General features: G+C 34.3%; 1 protein-coding gene across 1 annotated transcript in view; it reads right to left on the bottom strand.

Annotated features, from left to right (window-relative positions):
• Nucleotides 1-2,143: 2,143 nt before the first annotated feature.
• PRPF4B (pre-mRNA processing factor 4B) overlaps nucleotides 2,144-18,778 on the bottom strand; it is a 48,661-nt gene continuing 32,026 nt past the window's right edge. Inside the window, 10 exon segments of the mRNA XM_044005306.1 lie at nucleotides 2,144-2,558; nucleotides 4,146-4,190; nucleotides 4,947-6,854; nucleotides 7,785-7,871; nucleotides 9,222-9,373; nucleotides 10,027-10,141; nucleotides 13,607-13,760; nucleotides 15,691-15,828; nucleotides 17,212-17,359; nucleotides 18,023-18,113. Of these exon segments, the coding sequence (XP_043861241.1) occupies nucleotides 6,651-6,854; nucleotides 7,785-7,871; nucleotides 9,222-9,373; nucleotides 10,027-10,141; nucleotides 13,607-13,760; nucleotides 15,691-15,828; nucleotides 17,212-17,359; nucleotides 18,023-18,113 (1,089 nt within the window). The 3' untranslated portion in view covers nucleotides 2,144-2,558; nucleotides 4,146-4,190; nucleotides 4,947-6,650.

Here is an 18,778-nt window from a genome sequence, read left to right as displayed (position 1 = left end):
TTTCTAACATTCTCATTCCTCTGAAAGACGTAGCTTTCCTAAATAATAGTTTAGATTCATGTTGTCCCCAATCTGCCCATTGAATTCTGTTAAGTTTTCTACCAAGGCCCAACTGAAAAGTCTTCCCAGACACTCCCCCCGAATTATTTGTAGTATGGATGTTAATTCCTTTTCAGAATATAAACTCCTCAGAGAGCAGGACTGACTTATCTCATCCTTGTATCCCCAGTACTGAACACAAATAAGCACTTAATGTCTAATTGATATCTCCTATATAAATAGATGCCTGTTGTCCTGTACTTCAGGACTCTTAAGAGATCTCTATGGAAAGGAAACTTCAAATGGTTGCTTAGGTGGATCAGTCTAATTGATTAAAATTCTGAAGTGATTTTACACGCAGCTCCCTTCCCTAGACATCCTTCTTACTGCACTCTGCATAATTATAAGTCAACAATGGAAGAGTGATTAAAGGGATATTGAAACCTAAGAGCAGTAGTGTAAACCCATTTGATTCATCATCAACCCCATCCCTTAAAAACAAACAGGGGGCGGCTAGGTGGTGCAGTGGATAAAGCACTGGCCCTGGATTTAGGAGTACCTGAGTTCAAATCCGGCCTCAGACACTTGACACTTACTAGCTATGTGACCCTGTGCAAGTCACTTAACCCCCACTGCCCCGCAAAACAAACAAAAACAAAAACAAACAGCATATTAAGGGAGAAGCATATTTATTTAGAGTTGGATTCAGAAGCTCTTACCATGTTACACAATTCAAACTGATTGATATAAGCAGAAATCTCAAATTTGTAGTGTTCGGTTCCAAAGAGCTTACATTTCATGTCCCTCAAATTTTAAAAAGTTCAGTTATGCTTTCTTGTTGAAACTTCCTTACAAATATAAAATTTTGCTAAATGACCAAAAAAAGTGAAATTATCTTTGCTTGAAAGTTGATTCCTTCCAATGCAAAAACAATATATTTAAATGCTTTTACATTGTGCGCTCTCACCTGATTAGCTATAAAGCCAAGACAAACCAATATGTGAATCAAAATCTAGAAAATAAAGACTGGATAATCACTTTCAAAGCAAGACTAAATATAAAGAGCCTTGGGATGCTCCAATTGGTGATTCTTCATTAAAGTGTCCTTAATAAAACTTAATAAAATATTTTATCTGTCCCCATTCCCATCTGATATTTTACACTACTTGTCTTATATCTTATTGTATGTAAGCAGTTGCTTTATTTCCATTCATTTCAGTGGCATGCAAACAAAACTAGAGATATGAAATCTATCCTTCCAAAGCAGACTTCTTAGGATCTTAACTTTAAAACTTATAGACTATGGGGAGCAGCTAGGTGGCGCAGTGGATAAAGCACCATCCCTGGATTCAGGAGTTCCTGAGTTCAAATCCGGCCTCAGACACTTGACACTTACTAGCTGTGTGACCTTGGGCAAGTCACTTAACCCCCACTGCCCCGCAAACAAAAACAAAAACTTATAGACTATGAAATATACATGATTAAATGCCTCAAAATATTTATGGCAAGTGATATAGTACAGTACTAACATGGGCAATTTTATGTAACTGTAATAAAAATTATAGTAACTCGCTGCATTAAAATATTTATTTGAAAAACAGAACAAATCTAAATTAAAAGGTGGTGAATTCTAAATTTGGTTGAGAAGGTATATAAAATTCTCAAAAACTTTTATGGGAAACATTCCTTCTAGTTTTGGGGGGAAAGGTAGGAAATAAACTGTGGATTAAGTTCCTTTTCTAATTGCTAAACGTTCATATAATGGGCTTTTTGAGCAAGCATGGCAGTAAACTACCTATTTCTAATTTCTAAAGAAACAGTTATTACCATTTTCCCTGGCACTCCTAGTGTTTAAGACAAATCAGGAAAAGAACAAGTTCATCAACCCCAAGATCAAAGTTAGCAAAAGTAAAAAGCAAAAGCATGCAGAAATCAATCTTCTTTCTCTTGCCAAATGAGTGTCCTTTAGTGGAAGAAATGTACATCACTTTTGTATTTGAGATTTATACTCTATTTTCCTCAGCGCTAAAAAATTCTAACGTGAAAAAAAAATTGGTATAGCTTTGCAAGCTATTTTGGGATAGTAAAAGCTGAACAGCAATAATTTGAACACCTAAACATTTTATTAATTAATAATTTTAAGGTTACAGAATGTGTTTTTGCTACTGTGGGAAACAAAGTATTTTAATAGTGTATCAAAAGGAAAAAACATACAACAAATACTTAAAACAATGTCTTGCCACTTAGTAGTTAGGAAATGTTTTTCTGAAGATCATCCTTCTAAAATGAAGGTATACAGATTACCAAACTCAAATGAAAGAAAAAAGAGACTATAGAGTAAAAGAGGCACATTTCATTAAGTGACCAATAACTAAGCCAAGAAAATGTGCTCCTTAATGCTTATTCCAGTTCAACATGTCATGAAATAGTTAGGATGCATCTTCAACATTGCAGAGAACAGGCTCCCATATCTTGATCATTTAAATGCAAAAGGTTCTTCTGTAGAATAGTCACTTACCCTATACACGGAGGGAAAAGAGAAATTAAGAAAGGGCCAGCATGCTATTTTACCTAAAAAAATGACTTCAGAGTACTTATAAATCAACTTAAGAATACATTATGACACAGTAAACACAAATGAACTTGGTGACTATTCATTCCAATAAAATAGTACATTCCATCCAGGAGAAGTAAAAATTTAAAAATCATGACTTTGGCAGGTGGAGAGTGTGGTTAAGCACTTGGTATAATGTACTGTACACATATGATATGCCTCAAAAAGGAAGTAGCTATACCTCTTCATCAACAATGAAAAGGACAGTATGTTTCTTGTGCTAAATTTGTATAATGCAAAGGATTTTTTTTTTTGACAGAAATTTCATTGTCATCCTACACAGCCACAGTGCTTCTGATCAAGTACTCTGAAAATAAAGTACAGGTAAAGCAGAGTATGGGTGAAGCAAATGTTGGAATGAAACAGAACAAATTTTATGTCTTCTACATGACATTTCAACAGGTTAATTTGTCAGTACTATAAAACTGCCCCAGGTTCAAAGACCATTTACTATAATCATCAAGAACCTGAATTCTACTTAATTGTAAGGAACTCATTTTCTAAAATCTGGGATTTTAAAATTTGTATGAAAAATGGGTCATTAGGGTATTGGGAAGTCAGCATGGCCACAGCTGAAGATATAAGTTAAGGAACTTCATAAATGGAGGCATCAATTTTTTTATTAATTTAAATCTCTCTGCCAACACTAATTCAGGACCTGAGGGAAATAAAAAAAGCTTAAGATGTCCATTGTCTCCGAGCTCTTCACACCTACTATATATTACTTAGAATTTAGTTGTGAAGGAACAGAAAAAATAACCCTTGAAAATCCTGTGTGAAAATTTTAAGACCATTAGTGGAATACTTTATTAAAACTAAAAGAGTAAAAGTATTACTAGGAGGTAAAGTTGTCTCCTTATCTGCTAATCTCCCTTGCTTCTAGCCTAATTACTCAATAAAAATTAAGACTGGGGGGCAGCTAGGTGGCACAGTAGATAAAGCACTGGCCTTGAATTCAGAAGCTCCTGAGTTCAAATCCAGCCTCAGACACTTGACACTTACTAGCTGTGTGACCCTGGGCAAGTCACTTAACCCCCATTGCCTCGACAAAAAAAAAAAAAAAAATTAAGACTGTAGATGACTAGTTGAAGGTAGATTCTGGTAACTGATTTTCTCTCCCCCCCAATAATTCTTAAGTTATTATTTTAAAATATGTAATTTACACAAATAATTTCATTACTGCTTGTCTTTTAAAAGTAAAAAATGTAAAATGACTTTAAATGAAAAAATTCAAAATGACAGGATCATAGATTTAGAGCTGGACCTTAGGGGTCACAATTCTGCTCCGTTTTATGCTCTTCCTTCATTCCAAACAAAGAAAAAGCACAACCATCAAACAAGAACACCTTACAGATGAACGTCACAATAGTAGTACTATTCTAGGAATCATCAAGAATACAAAAACATGAAACCTAAATCGGAATGCTGAAAACTAAAAAATTAGACAAAACTAAATGGAGAGTATTTTTTGTATCTTTTATAGGACAGAAACCTTAGCTCATGTCTTCTGGTTGTCATCATCTTCCTTGAGCTGCACCTACAACACAAAGAACAAGTAAACAAGCAACTTTATGTTTTTAAAGAATAGTTATGCTTTGAAGGTAAAAGGTGAAGTGTTTCTAGTGGATGTTATCACATTTCATTACTAAATAATGATGTAAAATGGTGCTATGAAATCAGCAGAAGCATCAAATTATATCTGTAGGGACTTACTATGAGAAGATTCAAACGTGCAGCATGTTATCACCTATGTAAAAGGACACTGGAAGAACTACAACTAGTAGTCCATGATATAAAAGCTGCATTTTTGGTTGTCTTAAAAAGACATAATATAAAAATTGATATTGGTTTTAAGGACTATATTATGAAGAGACAGGTTGTAGGTTCAAATAGCTATATCACCTATCACCTGCCTGTTGTAGTTTCATGTCTTTAATGGGGCACAACCCACCAGCAGAATGCCTGCTGTTCTGATTTTCCATCCTTGAATGCACCAAATGTGCATGTTTGTTGTAATTATGTTCCTAGGTGAACAAAAAAAACCCATTTACTATTTTAAAAATTATTTTAAACTCTAAAAAAGTTGATTTTTCATACTTGTCAGGTAAACAAGTAATTTTTATTGTTCAACAAATTCACAAGAAATTATACTTGTTATTTCCCTACCATTTAAAAAATACTACTGATATTTACACTAAGTTCTTGTTTCTTGGTATTGAAAAACCAAACTGATTTAAATGAGTTTCTTTTAACTTTTTGCTAATGTTTATCTACACATGCTGTCAGAAATAACCTTGTTAAGAAGGTGAAGTTGGTGTCTCAGCAAATCAGGCCCCCTGGAGAAGGCGTTGAATGGCCTGTGCCCCGCTTTCTTTTTTTCTCTTTCAGCACCATCAAAAGGAAAAGTGAGAAAACAGCAGAAGCATTAGTTATATCCTGAATTAAACCCCATAACCTACAGGAAAAAATGCACTACAATGAAAGCTCACAGTATTGGTAGGATTTTATGAAAATAAATTAGGATTCTAATTATTTGCCTCACATGAACTTGGCAAGATTCACATCTTTACTAATCCCTTTAAATAAAGGATTTATTTATAGAAAAATGGAAGGTTGCTTTCAACTTTTACGGATTATCTGACTTACCAGCAGTGAAGACAAAAACTTTTAAAAATGGCTACAAATGCCTTGTTCACAAAAGACTTTATTATCTAATGATGCATACTGAAAACATACAGAAATCTGCATGGTCCACTTTACATGCAGCAGAACAATCTTCACTTTACAATAAGTGAGTGTCAACTGTTTTATGTAATAGACAACACTTTAAAGTCACATTTCTTAAAGAAAAGCTTCATTTACAAAAGAAATAAAAGGTAAAGAAGCAATTACCGCTTTTAAAAAGCAGCTGCTTTGTTCAAGAGTGGAAGGTTTATGCCTGTATTGAAAGACAACATGATCACAAATAATGAAAACAATGAACAAATGAAACACTTTTACCATAAAGCAGTACACTTTCAAAATGACATACAAATAGTTAAAAATTTCATTATGTTGTCTATCTAACTTTTAAATGAGGACTTTCAGAATTAGACCCCAACATTTATAATTAGTAAATGAAAACTTTAAGTATTGGTACTATGTCATTGGGAACTGTATTTAACAAAATGTATACAAAGTCTATAGCAAGTTGATTTAAAAAAATTAAAGTAATAAGAAACAGTACACTGAAGGCGCTTTACCCATCAAGCGCGCACTCTCCAAATTTTAAATGTGATGAACAGAACAGAAGTTGTAACTATGCCACAGTTGCAATGCCAAAAAATAAAACAAGATCAGTTATTGAACATGCAGGGAATTCTGCCACAAAGCTACTGTCCCTCATTTGCCAGTTGTTCCAGTAAAATAACATCTTAAAACACCAGTGATGTTGATGGTTTAGCTTACCTTCAGTGTACTGAAAGTTGTACACAACCTGCTTTAAAAGAGGAGACCATCCCTGCAGGCAGGCTCAAGAAGGAACAGACCCCTTTCGGCACTGACTACACCAAGGGCATGCTGCTGTGGCCTGCACACACACACCTAGGAAAACGTGAATATAAACAGCATTTATGCTGGCCTTTTTTTTTTTTTTTTAAAGACAAAAATGAAGCCAAGTCTGCTAAAAAACCAATCATCCACCCAGTATTACTGTTCACTTTATAACAGATTTTTTTTCTTTTTGATGTGAACTGCAACCATTTACATTAGCACTGTACTTGTGTGCAGTCTCAGCAATTAAAACAGTTCTACAGTGAAAATGTTCACATAAGACACAAACAGATTTACTCTAACATTTCTAAAAGAAATATCAGCCTTGGTGTTAATTCAAATATATCATGCTTCCTCAATTTGCAGGGAAAATATTTATAAGTTTATATACATTAATAAACTGCTGTGAAATTTCTTCAGTCTTTGTATTTTAATTACTCAAACCCTTTGAGCTTCTTCATCTCATTTAAATTTTTTCCTGGATGAAGGCATGCTGTAAAGCCTGGTTGATGCTAATTCGTTTAGCTGGGTCCAACATTAAGATCTGGTCCAACAAGTCCTTTAGCTGGTGTACTTTTTTGCGTTGGTCTTCAGGAAGTCGCTGGCACCCAATCAAATCAGCCAAGAGGTCCTTGGTAGGATTAATGGTGCTCATAACAGTAACTTTCTCCTAAAAATAGTTAAATGTATATTTACATGAAAAATACTGAAAAAAAAAAAATCTGTACTGAAATGCAGTCTATTTCCTAGTCAAAATAAAAAAACACACTCTACTGTCCCTTCAGCGTACCCATTCTCATTACTTACTCTTTTAAAAAGTATGAACAATTAAAACCACTTAAATTGGAAAGTTCAATTGAGTAAAGTTAATACTCTACATGTACAACAGTAAAAATTATGTTAAAAAGTTTATTCTATAACTACTAGATTTGTATGGTTCTTGAGAGCAGTTACTATTCTTTACATATAACCCTAAGCTTCTGGTTCTACTATCACTCAGTGCATGTTTATTCAATTATTATTTCAAATATTAGAACACCAAAGGAATACTCTATGATAGCCACTGACCAGAAAGATGTAAAAAAAACAGTAAATGTTGCTTATTGTTGAATTACACTTTCAAAAAGTGGTTATGCTGGGGATAGCCAATTTAATAAAAATCTGCACTCTGCCTCAAACCGACTTTAGAGTACACCTATGACACTAGCCCTCTGAGCCTCAACTTTCTCATCTGTAAAATGAGGACAATATGCATAATTATCAATTTCCTATTTGTCTATTGTGAAATTCAAATAAACACTATGTAAAATATCTGTAAATCTTAAAGCACTATATAAATGTCAGCAATTATATTAGATATGTAAGAAAGGTTGAATATATATGGCCTGTGGTTAAAAAAAATTATTCTAGAAAAGCATAGACAGCTCTCTAGTGTTTTAAGCATTGTGTAGGGTGTCTGTGTGTGCACATTATGCCTCGTGTGGAATAAGGCCACATATAACTATTGTGTGTGGCAGAAATGGAATTTTTCAGTTGCTTTTAGTCACAAGTAACAATGTTTAGGAATTACTGCTTAGCATAGTGCACTTAAAATACTTACCCTTTCTGTTACTTTATCTACTTCTATGTACATGAAGTTGAGATTTTGATCAAAGTGTTGATCTTTGAACACACCTTTTCTTATCATCTGAAAGAAAAATTACATTTGGACTATCATTACATACAAACCTACTACTTTAACCTTTTACATGTCATTGATTGCCATTACTTTAACCTCTAAGCTTATTCACTGATTCGTAAAAGGGTAGGGATTGGACTAGATAATCTCTAAGGTTCTAAATTCTAATCTCTAGCCTAAGATATTTAATATGACTTCTGAAAAATTAAAAACACTATACGTAAACTAAATGGACACTTGATGCATATTTTCTTAGTTTTTCAAGATCAAGTCTGTGTTCCTACTTCTCTAGTTATCATCCAATTGTTTAAAGAAAATATGATTTAGTATCTTCCTATATTATAGCTTTGAATCTTTCCAAATTATTCTCCAACATCTCTCGTGACATATGCCAAGTCCCATTGCAACAAATACCACCACTAAGGCTACTTTCAGGATTAAAAACACAAGCAGCATTAAGAGGCCCAATTATTTCTAGCAATCCCTGCCATAACAGAAAAACAAGGATAGTAATTTTAAAATCTTTCCGAATCAAGTTATTTTCATATTCAATAGTAACCCCTTTTCACAGAACCTAAGGTTCTACCTACATATGAATAAGACTCCCTGCTATTAAGTAGCTTTCATCCAGATGCTGCATGAAGACCTCAAGTGATAGCAAATCATTACCTCCCGTGTCAGCCAATTCCAGTTTTGAAAGTTTTTCCTTCTATCAAGGTAAAATCTACCTCTCAGCAACTTTCTGCCCATTCCTTCGTAACCAAAAATTTTTTGGTGTTATCTTTCAAAACTAAATAATCATCTCTTAAATAAATTCATTATGTTCTTTCTAGATACATCCACAAATTCCTTATTTTAGCCACCCTTTTTAGATATAGTCTCACTGTATTATTAATACAAATCACCAAGTGACAGTTTAAAGGGAAAGGGAGAAACAAACAGGAAACATCAGTGTTTTACCATTAGCAGTAACCACACCCAGGTCCGAATACAATTGTTGCTACCCTTTCTCCCTAGTGTCCAAATCATTCCAACCCTGGATTGAAGTCCTTTCACTTCTTACTACATATATGATCCCAGCCTATCACATGCTTTGCCAGTTCTTTTTTTCAGCTATTCTAGCATTAATAGCCATCTCATTGTTGCTCATTCTCCTTTAGACTAAAATTCTTAAAGATAACAAAGGAAAAAGGAGAAGGGGAAAGGGAGCAGCAGAAAAGAAATATGATTTAGTCTCAACTTGTCCAATCTAAATTCTGCTACCATAGGTGTTTCTCCATACACGAGCTAAAGTTATTATTACTAAAAACCATTTAGGGAGATAGGGAAGAAGAAAGAATATAGCTGCTAACTTCTTACCTTATTTGGCATTTTTCCTTTGAGGTCCATAGCAAGTTTCAACATATGATTATTGGTTTTACCAGGAAATAATATTTTTCCAGTATAAAGTTCATATAGTGTGCAGCCTACAGACCACATATCTATACCATAGTCATAGCTTTTTCCTATAACTGAAACAGAAAGAAATTTCAATAAAATTAAATTTAAAAATCAATGAGATGATGGTTATATAATAATAATTATTATAATGAAATATAACTCAATCATTTATATTAATGAGGGGTTGAGGTTAGCCTGGGAAAATAAGACACATAACTCCCAAAACTCATTTTAATAATTTGATTGAACTTTTCTCCCACCAAATCTTTTAAACAGAGAACCTAAGGGAAAAAAAAAAACAAAAAACAAAAAACTAAAACTAAAACCCAGAAAAAAATGTTTTCACCTCCTTTTCCATTCCCACCTCTGGCAGAGGTGCTAATGAACAGTAAAGTCAGAATACAGGCCAACAGGAGGGAGGAGAAAAAGCAAAGGTCCCAGATAATCCACAAATTTGATAATCAGACCTTGAATAATCAAGAGCAGTCTTCTAAAGTCGAGGATTTTCCACAATTGTTTTGCTACTCTTGCCCGACATGATCAAGACTCCTGTCACAACTACCATCATTCCAACTGAGGAGGTTGAACTTGCTACGGTTCCCTTCCTCATGAATGAGCTCGAGCAGCTGCTGAAGTACGATGGAAAACAGTACTTAGAAATTAAATATGCTGTTTCCACAGCATGTGATGGCCCCAGAGCAAAAGGACATTTGGAGAAACTTACTAATTTCAGGAGCACGATAAAATCTACTGACGAGATAGGGTGTAATGTCATTATCCGCAACATGTGAAGCTGATCCAAAATCACAAAGCTTTAGAATAGTTTTTGATTCATTAACCTGCAAAACATTATCAAGAAATGTTGCTAAATCCATGGATAACTACAACAAAACAAGACACATGAGCACTGGGAAGTTAGACTGACACATTCACAGAACTTCGTTTTAAACTAAGTTTATATTTGCTGCTATAGAATAATCTAAAAAGAAACATTTATCAATTGATTACATTTTAGTAAGAGGTTTTTTCAGTGATGATATGCTGGGCAGTTATTTAATTCCACTTTTCTAAATACTGTAAAATACAAGAAAGAAGAAACCCAGAGGCTAATGTCTTTAAAATTTCCCCTGAATTAGTAGTTGCTATACATTAAATGGATAAGAAATTAGTTACTGATGTAACTTCAATGAAAGCAAAGGCAGAATCATTACACCATGTCAAAATGTATTTTCTTCATCCAAAGGTGCTGGAATATTAAAATTTATAGAAATCCCTTGGGAAAAGATGGAATAAATTTGAAAAAGATCCTCCCCCCACATATTAGTCAAGAAAACAGCAAACATTTAAAATATAAATATGAATTTTATATTAGTCATTTGTTTTCTTCCCTTTTCAAATATTTCAACATACACAGTAACAGTGACATCTGCTGAGAAAGGCTGGAAGTTGCTCCCATGACTGCTGCCACTCATGAGTCAGAAGCATGATCAGGATTAACAAGTGAAGATAATTCACATTCCAGAGTCCCTTCCCCCCTTTAAAAAAGACACACACAAATTCTGAGTTGGGACTTGAACTCAGGCTACCTTCCCCACCCCAAAGACATATAAATATAACGTCCAATTATTCACCAGCATATAAGTTGTTCAAGAAATGATGCCAGAGTCAATTCACTTAAAAGACTTATCAATTTGATTACTGGCAAAGTATAAATAACCCTTCTGAAACTGGAAGACACTGAAAGCCAAAGGGTATTTTTAAGCATCAATTTTATTTAACTATTAGGATATATTATAATATGGCAATGTCAGAGGCCTAAAATAAATTTCTAAAAGGTAATCATCAAATCGATCTGTCAGTGAATTGGATTCACTAAGACTTCTTGAAATAAATGTGTATGATGTATACATCACATAATACACCACATGGCATTTGGTACTATTAAAGTCAAAGTATAGGCCATAACTTCCCTTTTTATATATATTACACATTCTGCAAAATGACACTTTTTTGCTGAACTCACTGCCTTATTATAATCCTCATTCTCTAAGGCCCAATTTCTTTCTTGGGAATAATGAGGGGAAAATAAACAAAAGGGACCACCCCAAATGAAGTCCATATTTGGCATTACCCCCCATATGAAAGCTTGAAAGGTAGGACTCATGCTGGTCTACCAAAACAATCACAAAGAACATTCTGTAAAATAGAACCAAAGTTGACTAAGCAAATCTCTTTAATCTGAAAAACGCCTAGTGCTGCAGCACTTTATTTTAGTTTTTATTGTTAAGATATACAACACAGTAAAAAGATTTTGTAGGAAAAAAAGAAACATTAAGTCTCCAACTATATATTTTCCCAAGTATTTTAATATTTAAGGAAGAAGCTTTTCCTCTATTAAACTGATAGTTAATGATATTTGTATGGAATCATAATTACATATTAAGTTTATTTTATTACTCTAACCTAAGTAAGATATGAGCAATGTCTTTTGATTTCAATTCTAAATAAATATTAAGGTACCCACCAGCTTAATTTATCACAATCAAAACTGGTCACAACACAATAAGCTTTAAAACAGTGCTTCCCTTAGGGATCAAGGAAATGGAATGGTATAGTAAGGTACATATTTAAAGACAAAGGTGTAGGACACTGAATTTGCACTGAGGACACAATGGCAAACTTTTAAACAAAGCAGGGAGGACCTCTTCAAATTGTATGACTTGTGCCCACAAAATTAGAAATTAGTAAGATACTACCCCAGTCCCTTGAGGAACAGAATTCTATGAGAAATAAATCTGTAGGGCAAACAGTAATGTAAGGCTACTAAATCAATAGTGATACTGAAATTAATGGGGAAAAAAAAACAACGAAACAAATCTTTTACAGGCTAATAGATTTAGTAGAGTTAGTTGCAAAGGGTTATGCAGTCCAAACCACTCATTTTACAGAAAATGTAACTAAAGCCTAAATAAATGAAATGGCTTACTCACAGGTCCAAAGGAACTGATCCCTTTCAAATTCATTGTTTAATGTTTTGTTGTTTTTTTTTTTAAACAGCAAGAGTGGTGCTACTAAGGAATACTCCTGGGAAACACTAACTTGCGAATATAACAAGAAATCATAACTTTCTAGGTTCCCTTTGCTCATTATGTTATTTTGAATTAAATTAAGTAACAGGACAACTGTAGTGTGGAACTGGGCTCATGGATAAGGATTTTGAGGCTATCTGTTCTACCTATTAATTATGTCATTAATCATCTATTACCTTAAAAAAATTTCACAAAATATAATTTGGGAAGCCAGATTTAGACAAAATTTATAATACAGCCTAAGTAGAGGTAGTTAGGTGGTACAATGGATAGAACACTGAACCTGGATTCAAGAAGATCTGAGTTCAAACCCATCTTCAGACATTTACTAGAAGATGTGACTCTGGGCCAGTCATCTATCTACCATTTGCCTCAATTTTCTGAACTGTAAAATGGAGAGAATAACCTACTTCCTTAAGGTGGTTCTGAAAATTAAACAAGAATTTTCTATAGCATTCAGCACAGTGCCTGACACATAGTAAGCACTATTTAAATGGTAGCTATTGTTATAAATGCTTGAGGTATGTGGTTAATTGCAGATACTTCATTATATCATTATGATTACTCCCTTCCACTCATAGTCCCTCTTCATACCTCTGCAGAAGGCCATCATGGCTATTTTTAGTGATGAGCCTCTTTGCATTTAGCTATGATGATTCTCATAAGACAGAGCCCTCTGGATCTGTAATGAAGCTTTTCCACCTGCTTTTCCAAACCTGCTAGGTGGATGTATTACACAAGCAAAGATTTTCTAAACTCATGATCACCTCTATGCCAAAATGAGGCATAATAAGTACTACTTTAAATTCGTAAACATTGGGAAAAGGGGGAAGGAACAATGTCAAGTTCTTTTATTTCATTATTCAAATAGGATGGAATATCTCTTTATTATAATCTAAAACTCAATTCTGAATTTCTATTTCTCTGGAAAATTCATTCTTACTGAGCAAGATTTTATTCTTATTCTTTCACATAATAAAGATGTACTTTTTGAGAATATTTGCATTGGTCAGAAAATAGAATTTGCATAAAACCCAACTGCAGCTTATAATCAGTATTAATTTTCACTATTTATATTTTTCTTTCAAAAAGGGATTTTTAGAAGCATAGTCTATATTTTGCTCATTACAATATAGAAGTATATGTCTAAGAATAAGCTGTATTAGGAAAACAGTAAATCTATTTTTATTGAAAGATATTAGTTATTTCACTTACCAAGATATTGTCTGGCTTGATATCAGCATGTAGGATGTTGCACCTTTTAAGAAGTTTCAATGCCAAGAACAACTGCTGACTATAGGATCTTACAGCCTTAATATGGAGACCAACATCCTTTCCATACTTTTTCAAAACCTCTCGTAAATTCATACTTTTTACAACAAAAGGGGAGAAAAAGCAGTTTATAAAATGTGTGATGTAAATATAAAATTAAAAATAAATATTTTCAAAATCACAATGGCAATACTGGGTTAAAAAGAAAATGCTTCCATTCAATGAATTCCATTCCATCTCAGAAGAATTGAGTGATTAGCCCAATTCTTTTGGGGATAACTGAACCATCTGTTATACAAATTTTAGCTTTTGTCCATTCTGAAACATATGTGTTGGCTTCCTCTCACATAAAATGCTTACCAAGTCCTTTTCTAGTCAAAAGTACTGTCCAACATCACAAAGGTTAAAAAAAAATCATTTCAGGTACAGAAGATTGCCTGCATAAATATACTAAAGCATAAGAGGGGAGATCGAGATGGAGGTACATTTTGGCCAGAACACAGAAATAAAGCTAGAAAAGGGGACTCAAGTCTGACTGACTGCATCTTATAAGTAATGGCTGCTGAAAGGTTTTCAACAGGAGAGTAGCATGGTCAGACCTGGGCAAGAGACAAATCACGTTAGCAGCTTGTGAGAAGGATAGATTGTAGGAGAGAGAAGTTAGGCACACTCACTGGATTGCTCCTATACAATAGCCCTCCACAAGGCAGGGCTAAGCAAATAAAGTTATGTGAGCAAATTGTGCAGGACCAACAAGCATTTTTTAACTGACAACACCGGAGAGGGAAGGATGAGAGGAGAATTCCAAGCTTAAAGCAACTGAGAAGGTGGTAGTGTCAACAAAAGTAGGAGTGACTCTAGGTTTAGAAGATGAGCTGGATTTGGTCTGACATCTAGGTGGAGATAGGCAGAAATTAGTGGGTGATACAGACTGAAGCTAATGAAGAAAGATTAGGGTTCTATTTAAACATCTCTGGCAGGCACATGCACAGAGTGAAAACTAAAATTTTAACAGAAGAGCCTGTAAAGGAAGGGTTTAGAGAGCAATGGCTTGGTAAAGAACCACTTGGGGAGGCAAGAGGAGAACAAACCAGCAAAGGACAATGACAAGGTGGGGAAAGTAGGCAAACCATTCGGGGTAAAATGAGAGTAATTCAGGGGTCTTAGACATGCAGCATCCAGGAGAAAGAGCAGTCAATATGAAAGGTGAATACTGGCTCCCTTTCTGCAGCTCTAAGGCTTAAAAAAGGCTTTACTCAAGAAATAGAGAGACAAGGCAGAGCAGAAACCCAGGGTTTGAGGAGTGAGCAAGTAGTAGGTGATGGCAATAGTCAAGAGAAGGTTATATTGTCATATGCTCTACAGTACATGGAGGTTACTTTATGAGTGCAATAATGGGAATTAACACCCATTTTGTTGAAATGTTTCTTTTTTAAAAAAGGTGACAGTGGAATGGAGACAGCAATAGACCAGGAAGAAAATTACTGTGCATTGTGTGTGACTAGGGCCAAGTGACATCTGCTTTGAATTTCACCTCTCCTGAACATGACCAACAAAAATATAGGGCATTCTAAAAGACTTAGTAAAGTTTTAAGCTAAAACTTAAGTAGTGAAATCCTATATAAAGATCATCTACTAACAAGCAGAGAAAATGGAAGTACCCCTATCAGTTAAATCACACATCCTTAAAAAAAGTGTGTGATCTTCAGAATAACAAAATCACATTTTAAAGACCTGATTCACAAGAAAACATATTCCTATCCTATTCCTAGCTCTTATTCTTTCTGGTTTAAATATTTTCTAGGCATTAGCTAAATAATTAGGTTTGAAAGGATCACCTAACAAGACTGTGGGCTCTCATTTAAGGAAAAGTAAAAGTTGATCATAAATGTAAGCTGCTTAGATCAAGAAAGGAAATTTCACTACTGTGTTTAGTATACTAAAAAACAAAACAAAAAGTCCTGTCTGATAAAAGATGATGACAAACATATGAATTTCTATTTAATTTACACATTTTGACATTTTACCTTAGAGGCTCAAATACAAGGCAGAGGTGTTGTTTGTGGTAAAAGTGTCGAAAGAGACGTAGACAATGAAATTTGTCATCAGGATCAGCATCATTAAGCTTTTTCAAAAATTCCAGTTCTTTTAAACCTGTTTTTTGCCTAAAAACAAAATATAAGTAAAAATAACATGTTTTAGTGGAACATATTTAGTGAACAAAAATTGTCCTGTCTTTCAAATGTTATTTTTATGTATTTGAAGAAATTACTAAGGGTATCAAACTTGCAAGGAAAACCAGATTATTTACTTTTAAATTTTTTTTAGAAGTTGGATTAGAAGATGAAAAGGAACCAAAAGAACTTATTAGACAGGAGAAATGTATTTCTGTCATCTTTTTAAAATCAGAGTTCTTCCATAACAATTATGATCACCCTTATAGTTATAAGAGGCCTACTCAGCTCTGACCTGTCCTGAATACAAACTTCTTAATGCCAATGAATATTCATTATTCACCTAATACTTTGCTATTTTTATACATATTACATTTTTATACACAATAACAATTTTATCCTTAGAAAAAGTTCACCTAAAATGTCCACTCAAAATAGTAAGGTAAGAAATTAGTTTTGACTACTTTCTATTATAATGAATTACTATGTTTCCTTTACCTCATGTTTCCTTTCCTGCTATCAGTTTTCTTTCCTTTCACTATTGTCTTATTTTCTTTGAAATGTTATTTGTACTGTCAATAGTTCAGCTTGTTATTAGCAAGTAATATATTAAAAGAGTGCAACTAATTCAATAATTTGCAGTATTGGTGGAAAAGTTAGATATTTTAAAAATACAATGAATACTCCAAACTTAACCATATTAAACTTTAATGACTAAAAAAAAAATCTTAGTTTCAGTCAACACCTTTTCTCAAGACTACTGATTCTTAGGAATAACAAAATAGGCAAAAACCAGACAAAACCTAGAAGTAGTCATTCTGTAATCAAGGTAGGTGTTTCTTCATTCAGGATATGATATTTTCTTACATTATATTATCATAATTTGTGTATTTTTTTCCTGCTCCAGCTGAGCTTTTTTCCAGACTAAGCTTTTAAATTGGAAACTATGTCTAATACATCTTGCACACTCCAAAGTGCCATGCACACAGCAAGTTCTATATATTTTTTTTAATTAAAAGAAAATGGGGGGGGGGTGTGAGGAAATTGAGGTTAAGTGACTTGCTCAGGGTCACACAGCTGTTGAGTGTCAAGTGTCTGAGGCCAGATTTGAACTCAGGTCCTCCTGACTCCAGGGCCAGTGCTCTATCTACTGCATTACCTAGCTGCACCCACAGCAAGTTCTTAATAAATAAAATGAACTAATTCTTTGAGCCAGAAAAGCAAAGTGGGCTTCATTAACTATACAGCCAAATCCTATAAATTTAGTGGAATATGAATAAGAAACTAAGACAGACTAAATGAAAGGATAAGCAGTTTCAATCATGAGTATTTTTATTATCACGTGTCATAATTTAAATTTATAAAATAACTTACATAAGCTCATTGTTCCTGATGATTTTCACTGCCACTTCCTGATTTGCTCTTGCCATATCTCTGGCTCTCACAACATTACTGAAGACACCTTGACCAGTGTAGCCATACACATTGTAACGTTTATCAAGGACTTCACCTATATTAACACCTAAAAGACAAAATTTTAAAGCAGAATTGATCATAATAGAAGACTCATAAGCAAATAAAACATAGCATTTTGTATAAACCAGAAGGAAACACAGAGCTGCCACTTAAAAATTATGTCAGATCTCTGCTATGCAATAAGAACCAAAACTCTGCTGCCACTGGCCACACCCTCATAAATAAGGTTAAATGTTGCATGCCCACTTCAACCCATTCCATTTAAATGTTCTATCTGATGATTCTGAATACTGAATAGTGAAGAAATGTGCTCACTGAAGTGGTTCCAAGGGTAGTACTCTTGCATGGCAAACACTGCATGACTGGCATCCAAGCTCCGTACATGTATTTCTTGGTTTCAAATCAAGACGAGCATGTGGACGTACCCTTTCCTTCTGGAGGTAAATCTCATGGCTGAAAATAACTTTGGATATATTTTAAATTTCATATTAAGTGTTTAAATTCACTTCAATTTGTGAACACATCTCTGGGCAGCTTAACTGAATAGTTTGGGTTTGGGCAGCTGGATATGCCACACTTTTTTAAGGATGGCACTGTGGTATGGTTTTCACAGACTCTAAGAAAATGCTTTTAGCATAAAACAACACACATACTTTCAAAAGTGACAAAAACCTTACAGATAACTTTAAAGTAAGAAATATGCACTTACGATAATAGCCTTCTGCATCAGTCCAATTATCCCTGAGATTGGGATTCTCTTTGAAATCTTTTCCAATGCCAGCAGCCCTAAGACGAGCACTCTGAAAGAAGAGACAACAATGAACTGTCTGACTCATTTCTGAATAAGTAAAGGAGTCATCACAGTCTTCCCAAATAATACCATTTTAGCATTTTCATTAAGAAAGCCCAGAAATAAGATGGACTTTGATTTTTTGCGTTGTGAGTTTTAAAAGTAATGCTAATAGGGGGGCAGCTGGGTGACGCAGTGGATAGAGCACCGGCCCTGGAGTCAGGAGGACCCAAGTTCAAATCCGGCCTCAGACACTTAACACTTACTAGCTGTGTGACCCTCGGCAAGTCACCTAACCCCAATTGCCTCACTTAAAAAAAAAAAAGAAAAAGAAAAACAAGTAATGCTAATAACTATACTTATTTGTTTGAAGGAAAGTGCAAAGTTCCTGGCCCCCACGCTTCCCATGGAAGTGGGGGGTCCATCTTTCTCACCAACATTCTACCAGAGTTTCTGTATTACAGTGAGGAATAAAAGACAATAGCATCCAAAACATTAAAAATGATTACCAGGGCGGCTAGGTGGCGCAGTGGATAAAGCACCGGCCCTGGAGTCAGGAGTACCTGAGTTCAAATCCAGCCTCAGACACTTAACACTTACTAGCTGTGTGACCCTGGGCAAGTCACTTAACTCCAATTGCCTCACCAAAAAAATAAAATAATAAAATAAAATGAT

The sequence above is a fragment of the Dromiciops gliroides genome, chromosome 1, assembly GCF_019393635.1.
Source record: "Dromiciops gliroides isolate mDroGli1 chromosome 1, mDroGli1.pri, whole genome shotgun sequence".
Taxonomy (NCBI): Eukaryota; Metazoa; Chordata; class Mammalia; order Microbiotheria; family Microbiotheriidae; genus Dromiciops; species Dromiciops gliroides.
This window is presented reverse-complemented; position numbering and strand designations above follow the sequence as displayed.